The 17,711-nt window shown below is 43.0% G+C and overlaps 1 protein-coding gene across 1 annotated transcript in view; it reads left to right on the top strand.

Annotated features, from left to right (window-relative positions):
• Positions 1–17,711, top strand: part of WDR75 (WD repeat domain 75) — a 229,790-nt gene that overhangs the window by 50,233 nt on the left and 161,846 nt on the right. The window contains exons 5-7 of the mRNA XM_044304669.1: positions 5,699–5,823; positions 9,363–9,430; positions 10,924–11,040. Coding sequence (XP_044160604.1) covers positions 5,699–5,823; positions 9,363–9,430; positions 10,924–11,040 — 310 coding nt within the window. The remainder of the gene's footprint in view (positions 1–5,698; positions 5,824–9,362; positions 9,431–10,923; positions 11,041–17,711) is intronic.

The raw sequence follows: 17,711 nt of genomic DNA, 5'->3' as shown, positions 1-17,711 counted from the left end.
GTATAAATCTGGGATTTGTAAGTATTTAAAAAAGTCTGACTTGGGTATTAACAATTGGTCCTGCAGGGCCTGGAAAGATTTCATCACCCTGTTTTCAAATAACCATTCTATATTGCTTTTGGTCTCTGTTTCCTATTCTGAAAGATCTGCATGTGGAAGTAATGCTTTGACAAGAGAGAATGGAATTGAGGATATTTTTGGCTTGTGTCCCTCTTTATTTATGTTGTGGAAATGTTTCCATGCCATCACAGAAGCCAATATTACTGGATTTAAGTTTTTTGGGGTCTGGATATCCCAGAAAGGTAGATACACTAAATCTGGCAAGGTAAAAGGCGCTGCTTGCGCTTGCTCCACTTGTACCCAGGGGATCTCAACTCTTCCTTTGTGCCAACTCCTAAGCATGGATACTAACGTGGCAATATAATATCTTTCCATGTCCGGGACCGCCAGACCTCCCATTGCTCGGGGTCTCTGAATTATATTGCTGGCTATCCTCTGCCTTTTATGTCGCCAGATGTATTTAGAGAGTACTTGTTGCACCTTCCTGAAGAACTTTTTTGGCAGCAAAATTGGGACTGTGCGGTATAGATATAAGAAGCGGGGGAGTATGAACATTTTAAAGGCTGCAATCCTTCCTAGCCATGAAGTCTCATGTTTATGAAATTCATCCATGTCCTTACTTACTTTTGCCAATAGGGATTCATAGTTAAGGTCGTATAGTTTTGACATTGATGCAGACATGCTAGTGCCTAGATATTGTATACTATCTGTGCACCAATCAAAGTCCCATTTTTCCCTTAAAGGACTGAGTTAGAATGTCTGGGATGTGTAACGGCAATGCTTGTGTCTTGGAAGAATTAAGGTGGTAATATGACAGATTGCCATATAGTTCTATTTGATTCATAACCGCTGTGAGCAATTTTTCTGGGCTAGATAATGTCAGCAGTACATTGTCAGCATAGAGCGAAATTACATGCTCTTGCCCTCCAATTGTAACCCCCGAAATCAATGGGTCTAATCTAATCTAATTGCCTGAGCCAGTGGTTCCATTGCTATAATGAAAATCAGGGGGGACAATGGGCAGCCCTGTCTGGTACCGTTGGTCAGCTCGAACGTCTGTGACAGGGTTCCATTGACATAAACACTTGCCGTAGGGTCACTGTATAGGGCCTTAATTGCGGACAAGATAGGGCCATTAAAACCTATAGCCGAGAGCACCGAGAAGGCAAACGACCACCTAATTCGGTCAAATGCCTTCTCTGCGTCCAGAGCCAGCACCAACAAGGGGCTTTTCTGTTGTTTGACTTGATGGAATATACCCAGCATTCTTCTGGTGTTAAAGTAGGACTGGCGAGTTGGAACAAAACCTGTCTGATCCTTATGGATTATGGAAGGGAGTATTGTAGCTATCCTAAGAGCCAGGAGTTTGGCATATATTTTTATGTCTTGGTTTAATAGCGAAATGGGTCTGAAATTTTGCGGTCTGTCTGCAGTTTTGCCTGGCTTGGGTAAAGTAATAATGATTGCCTGTAAATTTTCCTTAGGGAAATTTTCAGAAAGTAAGGCATGTTGACAAAAATCTTTTAGGAAGGGGCTCAGTATATGCGCAAAGTGTTTATAGTAATGGCTTGCAAAGCCATCCGGGCTGGGGGCCTTATCCTGGGGCAAGGATTTAATCACTCTCACTATCTCCTCCGTTATTGGGGAATTAAGGACTTGGAGTTGAGTATCAGTTAAAGTAGGTAGATTTAGGGAGCTAAGATATCTACTCACTATATCTTTCAAGTTTGGAGAAGTAGGTACGGAGTTCCTCAGGTTATATAAGTCATGGTAGTACGACTGGAAGCCTTCTGCTATGTCCTGTGGGGAATACAGTTTGGTTAGCGTTTTGAAATGTAGAAGATAATGTATCATGCTTTTTGTACTTTTTGCCTTCAGGCTAGCTGCTAAGAGTTTCCCCGCCTTATTTCCTTGGGAATAATATCTTGCTTTGGTTTTCCTAAGACCCTTTTCATAAGAATCAAGCATATGGTTTCTCAAATCTAGCCTGATTTGTTTTAGTGCATCTGCATTGGGGGTGAGGGGTTATTTTTGTTCCTATCTTCCAGTATTTTTAATTTTTTGAGCAACTGCGACATGGTCTCCTCTAATTTCCTTTTTCTCACTGCCCCCTGTTGTATGAATGACCCTCTAATACACGCCTTGTGGGCGTTCCACAGCATCACAGGGTTAGTAGTGTCCAGCTTGTTAAGAAGGAAGAATTCTTTCAGGTCCGATTCAATGCGCTGACCATGCTGTGGATAAGACAACAATACAGGGTTGCTCCTCCAAAGATATTTTGGTGAGTAATTGTTGTCCTCTGATATTTTCAATGTGATAGCAGCATGGTCAGACCATTTAATCTGCCCTATCTCCGCCTCTATCACTTTAGATAATGTCGTCCTATCCCCCCAGAAGATATCTATACGAGAATATACGTTGTGTACCCCTGAATGGAACGTAAACTCTCTATCTGTAGGGTGTTTAATACGCCATACGTCGAACAACTCCGCCTTCCAAATAGCATCGCTTAAAGACTGAACTGCTCTACAAGAGGAAGATGTCGAATCTATTTCCGGATCTATGGTCGAATTAAAATCACCAAATATCAGTAGTTGTCCCTTCTTTTTCTTGTTGGCTAGTTTTAAAACCTTCTTCACAAATCTAGTTTGGCCCTTATTAGGTGCGTATAGGGATACCAGAGTGAAGGGGGAGTTGTTCAAAGTACACACCAGTATTACATATCTTCCTGCTGAGTCACTAATGTGTTCTAACACCGTAAATGCTAAGGTATTTTTTATAGCTATCAGCACTCCCCTCGTTTTGGAGTTAGAGTGTGCTTGAAAGATGTGGGGGAACTGAACATTTTGTAATCTATGGGCATCCTTCTCTAATAGATGGGTTTCTTGTATTCCCAATACATCACAATTAAGGGACCTGACTTCCCTCCACAGATGCGATCTGCGCATTGGGCTATTCAGACCATTAGCATTAATACTTGCAAAGGATATTACCATAATAAAGCAATCTGAAACGTAAGGCATGAAAGTCGCACAATAAACTATAAAGGCGCCTCCCAGCCAGCAAGCCTGCAGCCAAAACACAGAGAAAGTGGAGCCTAGTACAGGCCTAGGTTTGACATCAGTCATGGACACATATTCTCGCATCACTGCTAAAAGGGAACAGTAATAATAACATATAACCAGGAACATAACCTGTAGGTGTATCCGTGAGAGCCAACAGGCTCCCTGTGAACCTAAATAACTTGGGGTATCAAAGTCCCGTCTGAAGCCTCGGTAATAGCTTGTTCAGTGAATCACTGCTCCGGTCAGTAGCACTGAAGGTTAAGCCACCCTAAGGTGAATCTTCTCAACTGACAGTGTCCCAGTCTTTTTAGATTTTTTCGGGATAACCCCGGCGCTGCTCCATCACCGGTTCGATAGGGATGTCCCAGCTCTGCAGAACTTTCTTCCCCTCCTCTACTGTTTTGATAGCACACAGTTCTCCCATATGAGAAATTAGAAGGCGTACTGGAAACCCCCACCTATATTGGATTTTGGCTTTTTGTAAGGCAGACGTGATGGGTATCAGGACCCTTCTTTGCCTAAGCGTGGTGGCCGATAGATCAGCATATAGAGAGATTTTGTGGTACGGTGCAGGTAGACCACCATTTTTTCTGGCAGAAGACATCAACTGCTCCTTTACAGTGTAAAAGTGAACCCTGGCCAGGACATCTCTTGGCACAGAATCATCCATATGCCTGGGACGCGGGACTCTATGAGCCCGATCAATCTCTAAGTCCCCATCTTTGCAGTGAGGTAGAACACATTTGATCAATTCTTTAACATATAGAGGAATATCTTTAGCCACCACACTCTCTGGAATGCCCCTTAGCTTTATATTGTTGCGTCTACTGCGATCTTCCAGATCCGCCACTTTGCTTTTCAGAGCCTCCACCTCTGCCTCCAAGGCATAGTGAGCTTCTATAAGGTCGTTATGGGAGCCAGCAAACTCCCCATTTGCGTTCCAAATGGTCAGTTCTAGCCCCAAGCTCCTCCACCTTTCTCCGCATGGGAGCTACTATCAGACGCATATCCTGCAGAAGAGAGCGTCTCTGTATCAGAAGCATGTCTCTCATGGCAGTATCTGTTAGGGCTACATTAGCGACTGGCAGTGCTAAGAATTCTCCTTCTCCCGAAAATCCCAGAGTACCTGCGCTGGCAGTTCCTGCCACAGGAGAGCCTTTCAGAGGAGTGGATTGTGGGGATTCCGCTGTCTCCGTTACCGCTTCTCCCTCATGTGACCGGCCGACCGCTGCTTTGCCGCTGGTTCCTTCTTGTCCGGTATGTAAGTCTCTGGCTACTGGTGCAGGCTTTGGGGACTTTGATATAGTCAGTTCCCCCTCTGAGTCTGGGCAGTTCATTGACTGAGCTTCCTCCTCCTTGTCGCTGTTCGCTGTGTTCTCCTCACCGGCGCCATCTTGGAATCTTCCCACCTCTCGAGTGAAGTAGAACTTTGTCAATTGCGGATGTTTCTGCACCTTTCTTCTCCTCCCGGTCATGCTCAGGGAAGGCTCGGTGCTCTGTTTGTTCAGTGTAGGTGTGTTCACCATGGGTATCGTTGCTTTTTTCGGTCGCTTAGTACAGTGCTAGCTCCGGAGCTGCAGCTCACTACATCCGCACGCCTCGGCAGCCCAACAGCATTTCATTGTATTGTACAGTGACTATAAAGGCATCCCATCTTATCTGTCTTACCTTTACTCGCCTTCTACAGCATGTATGACTACCAGAACATGAGGCCAGTAGACCCACTAAGACCCTTAGAAACTATATGGGGACTTTTATACTACTTACAATGAACCTGGAACTCTGCCTGTCAGCTACCTCACGGGCTCCTCATCTCTGCTCTGACCTTAGAAACACTCATTATAGCTCAATTTTTAAGGGCTGTATTACACCAGCAGATTATCTGACCAATTTCTATCCAATGAAAACAATAGTTGGTGTGTGTGTAAACGGTCATATGACCAATGATTGGTCAGATAATCTGTTAATTGTTTGACATTTTAGAGATGAGGTTTATTAGACAACACACAGTGAAAGTACACAGCTAGAAAAACTGTTAAACCTTTGTGACTGTACAGCTCAATGTTTTTAGCCCAAAATGAGTAAATGCAATTGCAAAAAAAAATTGCCTCCAAAGGTGTACACAGCCTTTAAAGAGGACCTTTCATGGGTCCAAAGATTATGAACTTAGCAGGCTGCATAGAGCGGTGCCCAGGGATCTAAGTGCACTTACTATTATTCCTGGGCACCGCTCCGTTCATCCGCTGTGGCCCCCGGTAATTTCTCAACATTCGGTGCAAGTAGGAGGAGACGCCAGTGTCTCTCCTTCTCCCTGACAGAAGCGCTGTCCAAACACAGCGCAGAGCTCAGAGCCAGGGAGAAAAAAAAACTGTGTGCCACGCTATTTAGCCTGCTACTAAGTTCATATTCTTGGACCCATGAAAGGTCCTCTTTAAATAGTCAGACCTTCTCAAAGAAAGCCCTACCGTTCCTGCAATAAATACTTATAATACTTGAGATTTTATTCTAAAAGGCTTCGGTCTATAGTTCTAGTGTAAATAATTTGTAATCATAGCTTTAACTATTCTTTTTAGAAAATTTTCAGTTGATGTCTATCAAGCTACCAAAGGTCACAGAACAAGAATGTGAAGCAAAAGAAATGACAGTACTATTTTCAGACGTCTGTCATTCACCAAAGTCTACAGCTGTTGGAAGAAAGGTGAGTGTTCAAGACATTACTGTAATTTGTGTGATATCCTACTAAACTGAAGATGTGTAACCTTTGTACGCAATTCTGTTGTAACTATAGTAACAAGTGCAAAGAATATTTGCAATAAAAGTGCAGAGAGCTGCTGGGAACTGGTTTCGATTTCATTAACTCTTTGTACTATTGACTCTTCATACATAAAATAATACCTTTTTAACATAAATGTTTAAGTACAAATATGTAAAGTTGTTTAATACAGTAAGGCTGCTTTCACATCTTCACTTATTTCCGTTGTTCTGCTCTGTTATAGGAGCAGTAGAACGAAAATAACGGAAGTTCAGGATTTGACACATAACTGAAGCAAACCTGACCCCATAACTGAGCTTAACCATTGACTATGATGGGATCCGTTAGGTTTCCCTACAGGAGAATCTATTTTTTATTTTTTTTGCGGAGAAAAGTCCTGCATGCCGGAATTTTCTCTCTATTTTTAAGAAATTCTGAACGGAGCTTGTGAAAGCAGCCTAAAATGCTTTTATTTCAGCACAAGTGGGTCCAGTTGGGATCAGTTGCTGGATTATCAATTATTAATGTGATATTCACAGTACACAAGTCATTTCTAATGATTGAGAACATTCAGAAACAAAGTCTTAACTATGCCACTATCCCTAGCAGAAGAATTTGCAAACTGATTGCGTCTTCCCAGTTTTTTTTTCCTTTGTGTATTTTTCTAAATGGAAAAATCATGGTAAACCTCTTCACGACATCCGCCGTACATGTACAGCAGATGTTGGGGCTTTAAAGATGGCGCCTGCTCCAGATCGGAGCAAGCAAGATAACCGCTGGGTACTTGCTGTTTTATACAGTAGACACCCGAAGATAATGCCTGTGATTGGTGGTAATGCTGACATTTTAACCCCTCAGATGCTGTGGTTAAAGATGCGCCTCCGGGTAAGGAACGCCTTCCCTGTCCAAGCTTCCAGACTCATTACTTGTATATTAACAGTTCAGGCCAGCAGGTTGCAGCACTGAACTCTGATATAGCGATTTTATATTATTTTTTTATATAGAATTGAGGAAATTCCATTGTTCTAATCTATTCGTGAGCAAAGTGAACTTTGAATGCTACATCAAAAGTCGCCTCGCTCAAAACTTCAGATTAACACATACAGCATTAAAGGGTTTCCGTCACCAGAAATACCTAAATTAAACTGGCTGACATTAGAGATGTGCTAATTTCAGCTGAACCTAACTAGCCTATTCCTAGTTTTTATCCATGCCCCTGTTCATAAATGTAACTTTTATAATATGCAAATTAGCCTCTTGGGGCATGGGGGCGTTACTCCTGCAACTAGAGGCTCCGTTCTCCCACCTCCGTCACCTCCCTCCAAAGCCTTGATTGACAGGGCCAGGCAGCGTTTGCATCCTCCTTCTGGCCCTGAACGCATGGTAAATCTCTCACCGGTCAGTATTCAGCACAGGCGCAGTAAGGAAGTTGGCAGCCAGTGAAAGTCCTTCCTCCACTATGCCTGCGCTGAGTACTGCACGGTGAAGGCGTGGAATTTACCATGCGGTCAGGGCTGGCAGGAGGATGCGAATGCTGCCTGGCCCTGTCAATCAAGACTTGCAACACCTTCTGCACTTTGACAGGGTCAGGCAGTTTAAACGTCATCACCCCTGGCCTAAATATTGCACCTTTGCAGTGAGCTTCAGTACTTGCGCAGTACAGAGGAGAACTGCTGGTGCGCTTCTGTTCTGTACTGTGTCTTCAGCAGGTACTCAAATGCATGGAAGTCAGCGCCACTTTGCTTTCAGTCTGACTTATGCCTCTCCCACATGCCACAGATTTGAGCTAGGTGCTTGAAAATTATTTGCACATCTTACCAATACCCGCTGCTTCCTTGGTCTGCAAAATGTTATGCCCTTCCTGCTTCAAGGCCTTTACTTACAATGCCTGAAACTGTGCCGCACAGTAGTAAATACCAGATGAGGAGTTTCACCACTGGGCATGTCTGCAGTCATCTCAGAACTGCTGGACTGAACAGAGAGACCGTATTAAAGGTGGTGTTCAGGAATAAGAAACTAACTTTTCACAGGTGCCTGCATGTTCTATGGAAAGATTCATACTTGCCTACTACTTGCAGCTCCGGTTTTTAGTCCTGGCTCCTGTGTGTCTGTCTTCTGGAAAATGTTGTTTACTTTCTCCCCAGAATAGGCACGGTCTAATGCTCTGCTGCAGCCAATGATTAGCTTAAGTGGTGATGTGTCCCCTGTAGACATGTTATTGCTGAATCCAATCATAGGTTGCAGAGGAGCAGATGATCATGCCTGTTCCATGGAGGAAATAAACAAACCACAGAGGAGAAGATGGACACACAGGAGCTAGAGCAGCAAGACTACCCCGTTCAGGGACACTGACAGGCCTTCTGAGCATAATTAGCTCTTTATATCCCCCCAGGTCTTATATTAAGTTTCCAATTCATATAAGTATTATCCCTGTGCGCATTGTAAAACGTTAAAAATAATCTTTATAATCACCTGTTCTTTCTGCCCAAGGGGCGTTCTTTGTGCCCAGGCGCGTCCCAACTGCCGGATCCTTAGACACGCCCATCTCATTAGTATTCACTTGGCGCAATGTGATCCTGGCGAGCGAGGGTGCCGGGCGCATGCGCAGTGTCTAAGGATCCGGCAGTTGGGACGCGGCTGGGCACAAATGCGGCAAAAAGGTCAGGTGATTATAAAGATTATTTTTAACGTTTTACAATGCGCACAGGGATAATACTTATATGAATTGGAAACTTATTATAAGACCTAGGGGGGCATATAAAGAGCTAATTATGCTCAGAAGGCCTGACAGTGTCCCTTTTAAAGTGAAGCACTTAAAAAGCAGCTGCAATTTTTAAATGTTTATTTTATTCCCATGTAGGTTTGCACATAATTCTGTTTCTCCAGTACATGCATTTAGAACTTTAACTTTTCTGAGGACAAATTCCTAGATTTCTTACAATTATTCATTGTATGACAGGATGTTCTAGTTATTAAATGAATAGTGCATTACATAGATACAGGAATTTAGAACATTTTAGTAATTACATTCTAAGTATGATTTATGTTTTAAGTAGCCTGATTACTTTCATGATGGTGAGAAAAAAGTCACCATTTTACTACAGTAAAGGAGTCAGTTGGAGTCTGAACCGCACTGTGGTAAAATACAAGAGTCGGAGTTGAACTTTGGCATACCAACACCACAGCCCTGCTTTTAATTAATGAATTGCACATAGGAAAGGCTTTTCCAGCATTTATAGTAAACTGCATAATTTGGATTAAAATAACAAAATGTCCCATATTACCTTGTTATATCCCTTTCCTCCACTGCTGATGGCTCTGTAGTCCAATGGAGGGCTCTGTAGTCCAATGGAGGTCTCTGTTCACCTTTGTGCAGGGGTCACATTCTGTACATACTGGTGTCATCACTGTGAGGTACTACAGTTACATGCTAAAAATTTGTATTTTAACAGCTTTCGCGTTTTTCTTTTTTTTTTTTTTGGAAGGGAGAGTATATTGTTACAGTGAAAGGACTTTGCCTCTTTGTCTATTTCAAGAGCAAAAAGATATTTAGGTAAGATTACTCTTTTGTTATGGTATCTTGTTGAATTGTTTTCTAATTGGGACCTAAGGGTACTTTCACACTTTTTTCTTTTCCGGCATAGAGTTCCGTCACAGGGGCTCTATACAGGAAAATAACTGATCAGGCATATCCCCATGCATTCTGAATGGAGAGTAATCCGTTCAGGATGCATCAGGATGTCTTCAGTTCAGTCGTTTTGACTGATCAGGCAAAAGAGAAAACCGTAGCATGCTACGGTTTTATCTCCGGCGAAAAAAACTGAAGACTTGCCTGAATGCCATTTTTCTCCATAGGAATGTATTAGTGCCGGATCATTCGGAATACCGGATCCGTCCTTCCGGTCTGCGCATGCGCAGACCTTTAAAAATGAAAAAAAATAAAATAAAAAAAAATAAAATCCGTTTTGCCTGATGACAGCGGAAAAACGGATCCGGTATTGCAATGCATTTTTCTGACTGTTCAGGCAACGGAACTGCCTGCCGGAATCAAACAACGCAAGTGTGAAAGTACCCTAATCTGTGCTCATAGGCTGCTAAAAGGCGTTATACCTTGACTGATGTAAAAAATGAAAATCCGACCTCCTATAGTACATGACAATGCCTTTCTAACAAAGCTAGAACCAACCCTGTAGCTCATGGACCCCCCTATTCATTGCTGTAATTGCTCTGCTAGATTCTTTTCAGGCTGGCAGCTCACGGGGAACTGGTCCTTTCTGAAGAGCCATGTTCTTGCAGCTGTAGCTTTGTCCTTATCACAGCTCAGAGGTTGTGTCCCTTTTGCTTCAGCACTCTCCCCAGTTTTTAATAATCCAGTTGTAGGCAATTGAAGGATGGAAGTGAGAATGTGCAACTGTCACTATGTTACTTAAAAGGGTTTTCCATGACTTTAGACGTGCTGTATGTGTTTTGCAGTCCATGTGCGCATGACCACCACGCTCATTAAAAATGCCTTTTGACTAGGACATGCTCTATTTTTTGCGGGGCTGCGGAACAGTACTGCGGACAGCACATGGTGTGTTGTCCGGAGCTTTTGCGGCTACATTGAAATTAGTGGGTCCACACCCATTCATACGGCCGTGTGAATAGGCCCTAATACTAATGACCGATTTATATTTAGTTGCTGGTTTGAAAATGTAGACTAGTTTTCGTGTGACAAACCCTTTAAAGTGGCAAGACTTTTTTCTCCCCTGCTTTCAGAAAGCCTTCTTACTTTTTTAAATTTGATTTACAACATCAAGTATGACTATCATGTAAAAATAGAGATAAAAATAGGGTATGTTGAAAAATGCAATTCTGCTATGGTTTTTGAGTTTTGTTTTACTGTGCACAAAATAAATCAGTTACCGTTATTGTGCAAATTTAAGTTTTTCTTATGCTCACTAATCGACAAATGTCCCTAAAGGGTTAATTATTAATATGCTACACTTTCTAATTGTATACCCTTTTTTTTAGTTGAAAAGGAGTTGACAGTGTAATTTTTCCCAGGTTCCCATTAAGTGCTACAAGTGGAAAGGGAGCGGACAATACATTCACCGTGGTCACCTGTCATCATATTGAAGATTGCATCGCTACTGGACATAAAGATGGCAAAATTAGATTATGGTTAGTATTTACAGAAGACCTACAGCAGAAACATAAGAGAAAAGCCAGTCAGCATAATAAAACAAATATAAATTATTTTTTTTTCCTTTTTTTCCCTTTAACTTTGTTTAACCTCTTTAGGACACAGGGCGTACAGGTACGCCCTGATGTCCTGGTACTTAAGGACACAGCCATGTGTATTTCCCATTAACGCCGCACGTCTGGCGGGGATCGGGACAAGGTGCCCCCTAGATCTCACAGGCCGGAAGCTGTATGAGTAATACACACAGTATTACTCATACAGCCAATGCATTCCAATACAGTATTGTATTGGAATGCATTGTAAATGATTAGACCCCCAAAAGTTGAAGTCCTAAACTGGGACAAAAAATAAAGTGAATAATAAAGTCTTCCCCCCCCCCCCCCCCTTCCAAAAAAATAAGTTTCAAGTAAAAATAAACAAAAATTTAATTTCCCCCAAATAAAGTAAAAAAAAAATAGGGGGGGCGGGGGGAAGGTAGGTATCGCCAACATATTGGGTATCGCCGTGTCCGTGACAACCTGCTCTATAAAAAATACCACATAACCTTTCAGACGAATGTTGTAAATAAAAACGGTGCCAAAATGGCTATTTCTTGTTGCCTTGCCTCACAAAGTGTAATATAGAGCAACCAAAAATCATATGTACCCTAAACTAGTACCAACAAAACTTCCACCCTATCTTGTAGTTTCTAAAATGGAGTCGCTTTTTGAGAGTTTCTACTCTAGGGGTGCATCAGGGGGGCTTCAAATGGGACATGGTGTAAAAAAAAAACAGTCCAGCAAAATCCGCCTTTCAAAAACCGTATGGCATTCCTTTCCTTCTGCGCCCTGCCGTGTACCCGTACAGCAGTTTACGACCACATATGGGGTGTTTCTGTAAACTACAGAATCGGGGCCATAAATATTGAGTTTTGTTTGGCTGTTAACCCTTGCTTTGTAACTGGAAAAAAAAATATTAAAATGGAAAATCTGCCAAAAAAGTGAAATTTTTTAATTGTATCTCTATTTTCCATTAATTCTTGTGGAACACCTAAAAGATTAACGACATTTGTAAAATCAGTTTTGAATACCTTGATGGGTGTAGTTTCTAGAATTGGGTCATTTTTGGGTGGTTTCTATTATGTAAGCCTCACAAAGTGACTTCAGACCTGAACTGGTCCTTTTAAAAAGTGGGTTTTTGAACATTTCTGAAAAATGTAAAGATTTACTTCTAATTTTCTAAGCCTAAGACATATGGGGAATGTAAAGTAATAACTATTTTTGTAGATATTACTATGTATTATAGAAGTGGAGAAATTGAAACTTAAAAATTAGCAAATTTTTCCATTTTTTGTTGTTGTTGTAAATGTGGTACTTTTTTTATAAAATGATATTTTTTTTTTAACTCCATTTTACCATTGTCATGAAGTACAATATGTGACGAAAAAACAATCTCAGAATGGCCTGGATAAGTCAGTGTTTTAAAGTTATCACCACTTAAAGCAACACTGGTCAGATTTGCAAAAAATAGCCTGATCCTTAACCGTTACAGGACCGCCAGATCGCGTCCTGGCGGCAGCCCTGTAATTCCTCCTGGACACGCCGGCGCGTCCTCTCGCGAGACGCGAGATTTCAGTCAAAACCGGCCCGCGCATCGCGGGCCGGCAGAAGTTCGAGCTGTATTTCGTCACCAGCCTGCCAGCCAATGATCGTTGCTGACAGGCTGGCGATTTTTTAAAAATCAAATCAGAAGCCAGTTAACACTTTATATTTGTAAATATGAGGTGTTAAATAGTTTCTCTGCTCCTCTGCTGGTCCTTTTGGTCGGTTGGTCTCAGCAGAGGAGCAGGCATCACAGGGAGTAGCCACCAAACACTACACCTTAGCCCCAGATCACCCCCCAGCACCCTAATTAACCCCTTGATCACCCCTTCTTGCCCCTGTCAATCACCTAGTGAAAGGGAAAAAAGTGATCAGTGTAACTTTTTTTTTTTCACTGGTATTGACTGATAGTTTTAGGATAGTTTAGGCCCCTTGGTTAGGTAGTTTAGCGATCGTTTAGGGCCCACCGCACTGCAGTCACTGATTGGCCAATTAGCGTATCGCTAATCAGCATTTGTACTTTTATAGTATCTGTAAGTGATCAGATCTGATCAGTCAGATCTATAATGGTATTAGTGTCACCTTAGCTTACCCTCCACCCAAAACGCAGTGTTTGCCCGATCAGGCCTGATCAGTTGCCCACACATGCGTTCACCCACACCTGCCCCGTCGCAGTGACAAATTTTTTATATTTTTTTATCATTGCACAATCACTTTACAAGCTCTGCGGCGATATAAAAAATCTGTTTTCATATTTTTTATCAATCGCAGCGGCCTCCGGTACTTTGCTAGCCTCCCATTTGTAAGACGGGCTTGCTTTTTTTCTTGGGTAGTCTCAGGGAATACCCCCTAAATTTAGTTGACCAAATGGCAAACAAGGGGTATTCTTCTGAAGAGGCCTACAGGCTTCTGACCCAGTCGGATGAGGAATTGGAACCCTCATCTGACGAATCTAGCGGGTCAGAATATGAACCTGTAGAAAGCAGTGGCTCTCTGACCCAAAGTTCGGACGAGGAGGTTGAGGTCCCTGATAGCACCAGGCGTACCCGGCCCTGTGTTGCTAGACCACAGGTTGCGCAGGATCTGCTTCACGGGCAGCAGAGTGGGGCTGGCGCTGTCGGATTACGTGGTGAGGCATACACCAGCAGCGCAGCCCATCCTAGACCTAGTACCAGCACTGCCGTACAACATGGTGAAGTGGCGAGCACCAGAAGGGCAGTTGAAGTTGGTACGGTGGCACGTGCAATAGTTACCCCGTCGCAGCCACCACACAGACAGGCCCGTAGACCCCCTAGAGTCCCTGAGGTGCTGGCAAACCCTGATTGGCAGTTCCCCAACTTCAGCTGCACCATTAGTTCCCCCTTTCACCGCCCAGTCTGGAGTTTGGGTTGAGACAGCTCAGATTGGTTCGGCCCTGGGATTTTTTGAGCTGTTCTTGACTGCGGAGCTCTTGGACTTAGTTGTGGCTGAAACAAATTGGTATGCCACTCAATTTATATCCGCCAACCCGGGAAGCTATTATGCCCAGTCTTTCCGGTGGAAACCCGTCCAAGTTTCCGAATTTAAAATTTTTCTGGGCCTTCTCCTCAACATGGGTCTAACCAAAAAGCATGAATTGTGGTCATATTGGTCCACAAACCCAATTCATCACATGCCCATGTTCTCTGCTGCCATGTCCAGGACACGATTTGAGACCATCCTGCGTTTCCTGCACTTTAGTGATAACAGCACCTCCCGTCCCAGAGGCCACCCAGCTTTTGACTGGCTCCACAAAATTCGGCCCCTCATAGACCACTTCAACCAGAAATTAGCAGATTTGTATACCTCTGAGCAAAACATCTGCGTAGACGAGTCCCTTATACATTTTACCGTTCGCCTTGGCTTCAAACAATACATCCCAAGCAAGCGCGCCCGGTATGGGGTCAAATTGTATAAGCTCTGTGAAAGGGCCACAGGCTATACCCACAAATTTTGGATCTATGAGGGTAAAGATCAGACCCTGGAGCCGGTCGATTGCCCTGACTACCTGGGGAGCAGTGGGAAGACAGTCTGGGACTTGGTGTCACCCTTATTTGGCAAGGGGTACCATCTTTATGTGGACAATTTCTACACAAGTGTGGCCCTCTTCAGGCATTTGTTCCTAGAACAGATTGGCTGCTGTGGCACAGTGCGACCTAGTCACCGGGGCTTCCCCCAACGGCTCGTTACCACCCGTCTTGCAAGGGGGGAGAGGGCTGCTTTGTGTAACCAAGAACTGCTCGCGGTGAAATGGAGAGACAAGCGTGACGTTTACATGCTCTCCTCCATTCACGCAGACACGACAATCCAAATTGAACGAGCAACCAGTGTAATTGAAAAGCCCCTCTGTGTCCACGACTATAATTCGCTCATGGGAGGGGTGGACTTCAATGACCAGATGTTGGCTCCTTATCTCCTTTCCCGCAGGACCAAGAAGATGTCTGTATATTTAATTCAATTGGCTGCATATAATAGTTTTGTTCTCTACAGTAAGACTAGGAGAACAGGATCCTTCCTCAAATTTCAGGAAGAGATCGAGAACCTCCTGTATCTAGGAGGTTCTGTGGCCCCATCCACCAGTGTAGTGAGCTGTCTACACGAGCGACATTTCCCCAGTGTCGTTGCTGGTACCTCAAACCGACCGCCACCCCGAAAAAAATGTTGTCTGTAGCAGGAGTGGAATAAGGCGTGACACCTGCTTTTTCTGTCCTGACTGCCCTGACCACCCTGCCCTATGCTTAGAGGAGTGTTTCTAGAAGTACCACACACAAGTACATTTAGCATAGGAATTGCATCTCACAGGACAGGCACACAGGGCTATTAGGGCCCATTCACACACAGCTGCTGCAAACCTCTCCTTTCACCTGGGACAAAGTGCATAATGTACTTTGCCACATCTTTGGGCGATTTGCGCTTTGCACATTGTCCCATGGGGGAAGGAGAGGTTTGTCCTATAAAGGTAAAAAAATCACCAGTAAGCAAAAAAGTTCAACGTTCAGTTCCAAAAGTTAAATAAAGTTTATATGTTCTGTTCAAAGGTTATTATAAAGTTAAAAAAATGTATTGCGTTGCGGCCCAGCAATGATTTATTTATCCACATCGATTGATGTGAATGGAGAAATCGGGTTTGCCAGGGCATACGAGCTAAGTGGGTATGGATGTTGGGCAGAGCTCCTATGTCCTGGCAGACGCCTTTCCCCTCCCTCCCTTTTTTTTTTTTTTTATCAGAGATTTTTTCATCCACATTGATCGATGTGAATGAAGAAATCTGTGCCGTTCATTTTTTCTTTCAGCCCAGAGGCTGAACGGAAAAAAAGAAAATTTTTATTACCTGTATGCTCAATATAAGGAGAATAGCAGAAACTCTTAATGCTGGCCATACATGTAATGATTGTGGAGACCCTCAAATGCCAGGGCAGTACAAACACCCGTGATGGGCATATTGTGTCCATGAAAGATTGAATTTTTTGTCCCAAGTTAGAGGAAAGTGAGACTTTGCGAGAAAAAACACCAAGAAAATCTATTTCCGCTAACTTGTGCCATAAAATAAAATTGCTATGAACTCGCCATGCCCCTCATTGAATACCTTGGGGTGTCTTCTTTCCAAAATGGGGTCACATGTGGGGTATTTATACTGCCCTGGCTTTTTAGGGGCCCTAAAGTGTGAGAAGAAGTCTGGGATCCAAATGTCTAAAATTGCCCTCCTAAAAGGAATTTGGGCACCTTTGCGCATCTAAGCTGCAAAAAAGTGTCGCACATGTGGTATCGCCGTACTCAGGAGAAGTTGGACAATGTGTTTTGGGGTGTCATTTTACATATAACCATGCTGGGTGAGATAAATATCTTGGTCAAATGCCAACTTTGTATAACAAAATGGGAAAAGTTGTCTTTTGCCGAGATATTTCTCTCACCCAGCATGGGTATATGTAAAATGACAGCCCAAAACACATTGCCCTACTTCTTCTGAGTACGGCGATACCACATGTGTGACACGTGTGACATTCCAAAGAGCACCTTTTGGATTTCACAGGCCATTTTTTACACATTTTGATTTCAAACTACTTTGCACGCATTTGGGCCCCTAAAATGCCAGGGCAGTATAACTACCCCACAAGTGACCCCATTTTGGAAAGACACCCCAAGGTATTTCATGATGGGCATAGTGAGTTCATGGAAGTTTTTATTTTTTGTCACAAGTTAGTGGAATATGAGACTTTGTAAAGAAAAAAAGAAAAAGAAAAAAATCATCATTTTCCACTAACTTGTGACAAAAAATAAAAAGTTCTATGAACTCACTATGCCCATCAGCGAATACCTTAGGGTGTCTACTTTCCGAAATGGGGTCATTTGTGGGGTTTTTCTACTGTCTGGGCATTGTAGAACCTCAGGAAACATGACAGGTGCTCAGAAAGTCAGAGCTGCTTCAAAAAGCGGAAATTCACATTTTTGTACCCTAGTTTGTAAACGCTATAACTTTTACCCAAACCATTTTCTTTTACCCAAACATTTATTTTTCATCAAAGACATGTAGAACAATAAATTTAGTGACAAATTTATATATGGATGTCGTTTTTTGTGAAAAATGTAATCTTTTTTGCAAATATTTCGTTAAATTTCAATTAATAACAAAAAAAGTAAAAATGTCAGCAGTAATGAAATACCACCAAATGAAAGCTCTATTAGTGAGAAGAAAAGGAGGTAAAATTTATTTGGGTGGTAATTTGCATGACCGAGCAATAAGAGGTTAAAGTAGTGTAGTGCAGAATTGTAAAAAGTGGTCTGGTCATTAAGGTTGTTTAAGCTAGGGGGACTGAGGTGGTTAAAGGGGTATTCCCATCACTGTTTAATACTTACCTGCTCCTGGCACGCTGTCCACTTCCTGGTTTCAGCAGTGGGCAGGCTCCATCTTTATTGAAGTCTGCTCCCGGCCGGGCTGAGCGCTGGACTGAACGCGCACGCTACTGCGCATGCGCCCTGGTAAGAAATTACTATAGCGCATGTGCGGCCTCGGCGTGCGCTTTCGGGACTGCGCGCAGCCAGCCGGGAGAAAA

The sequence above is a fragment of the Bufo gargarizans genome, chromosome 8 (genome assembly GCF_014858855.1).
Source record: "Bufo gargarizans isolate SCDJY-AF-19 chromosome 8, ASM1485885v1, whole genome shotgun sequence".
Lineage (NCBI taxonomy): Eukaryota > Metazoa > Chordata > Amphibia > Anura > Bufonidae > Bufo > Bufo gargarizans.
The sequence above is the reverse complement of the archived record's forward strand: the minus strand, read 5'-3'. Positions and strand labels throughout refer to the sequence as shown.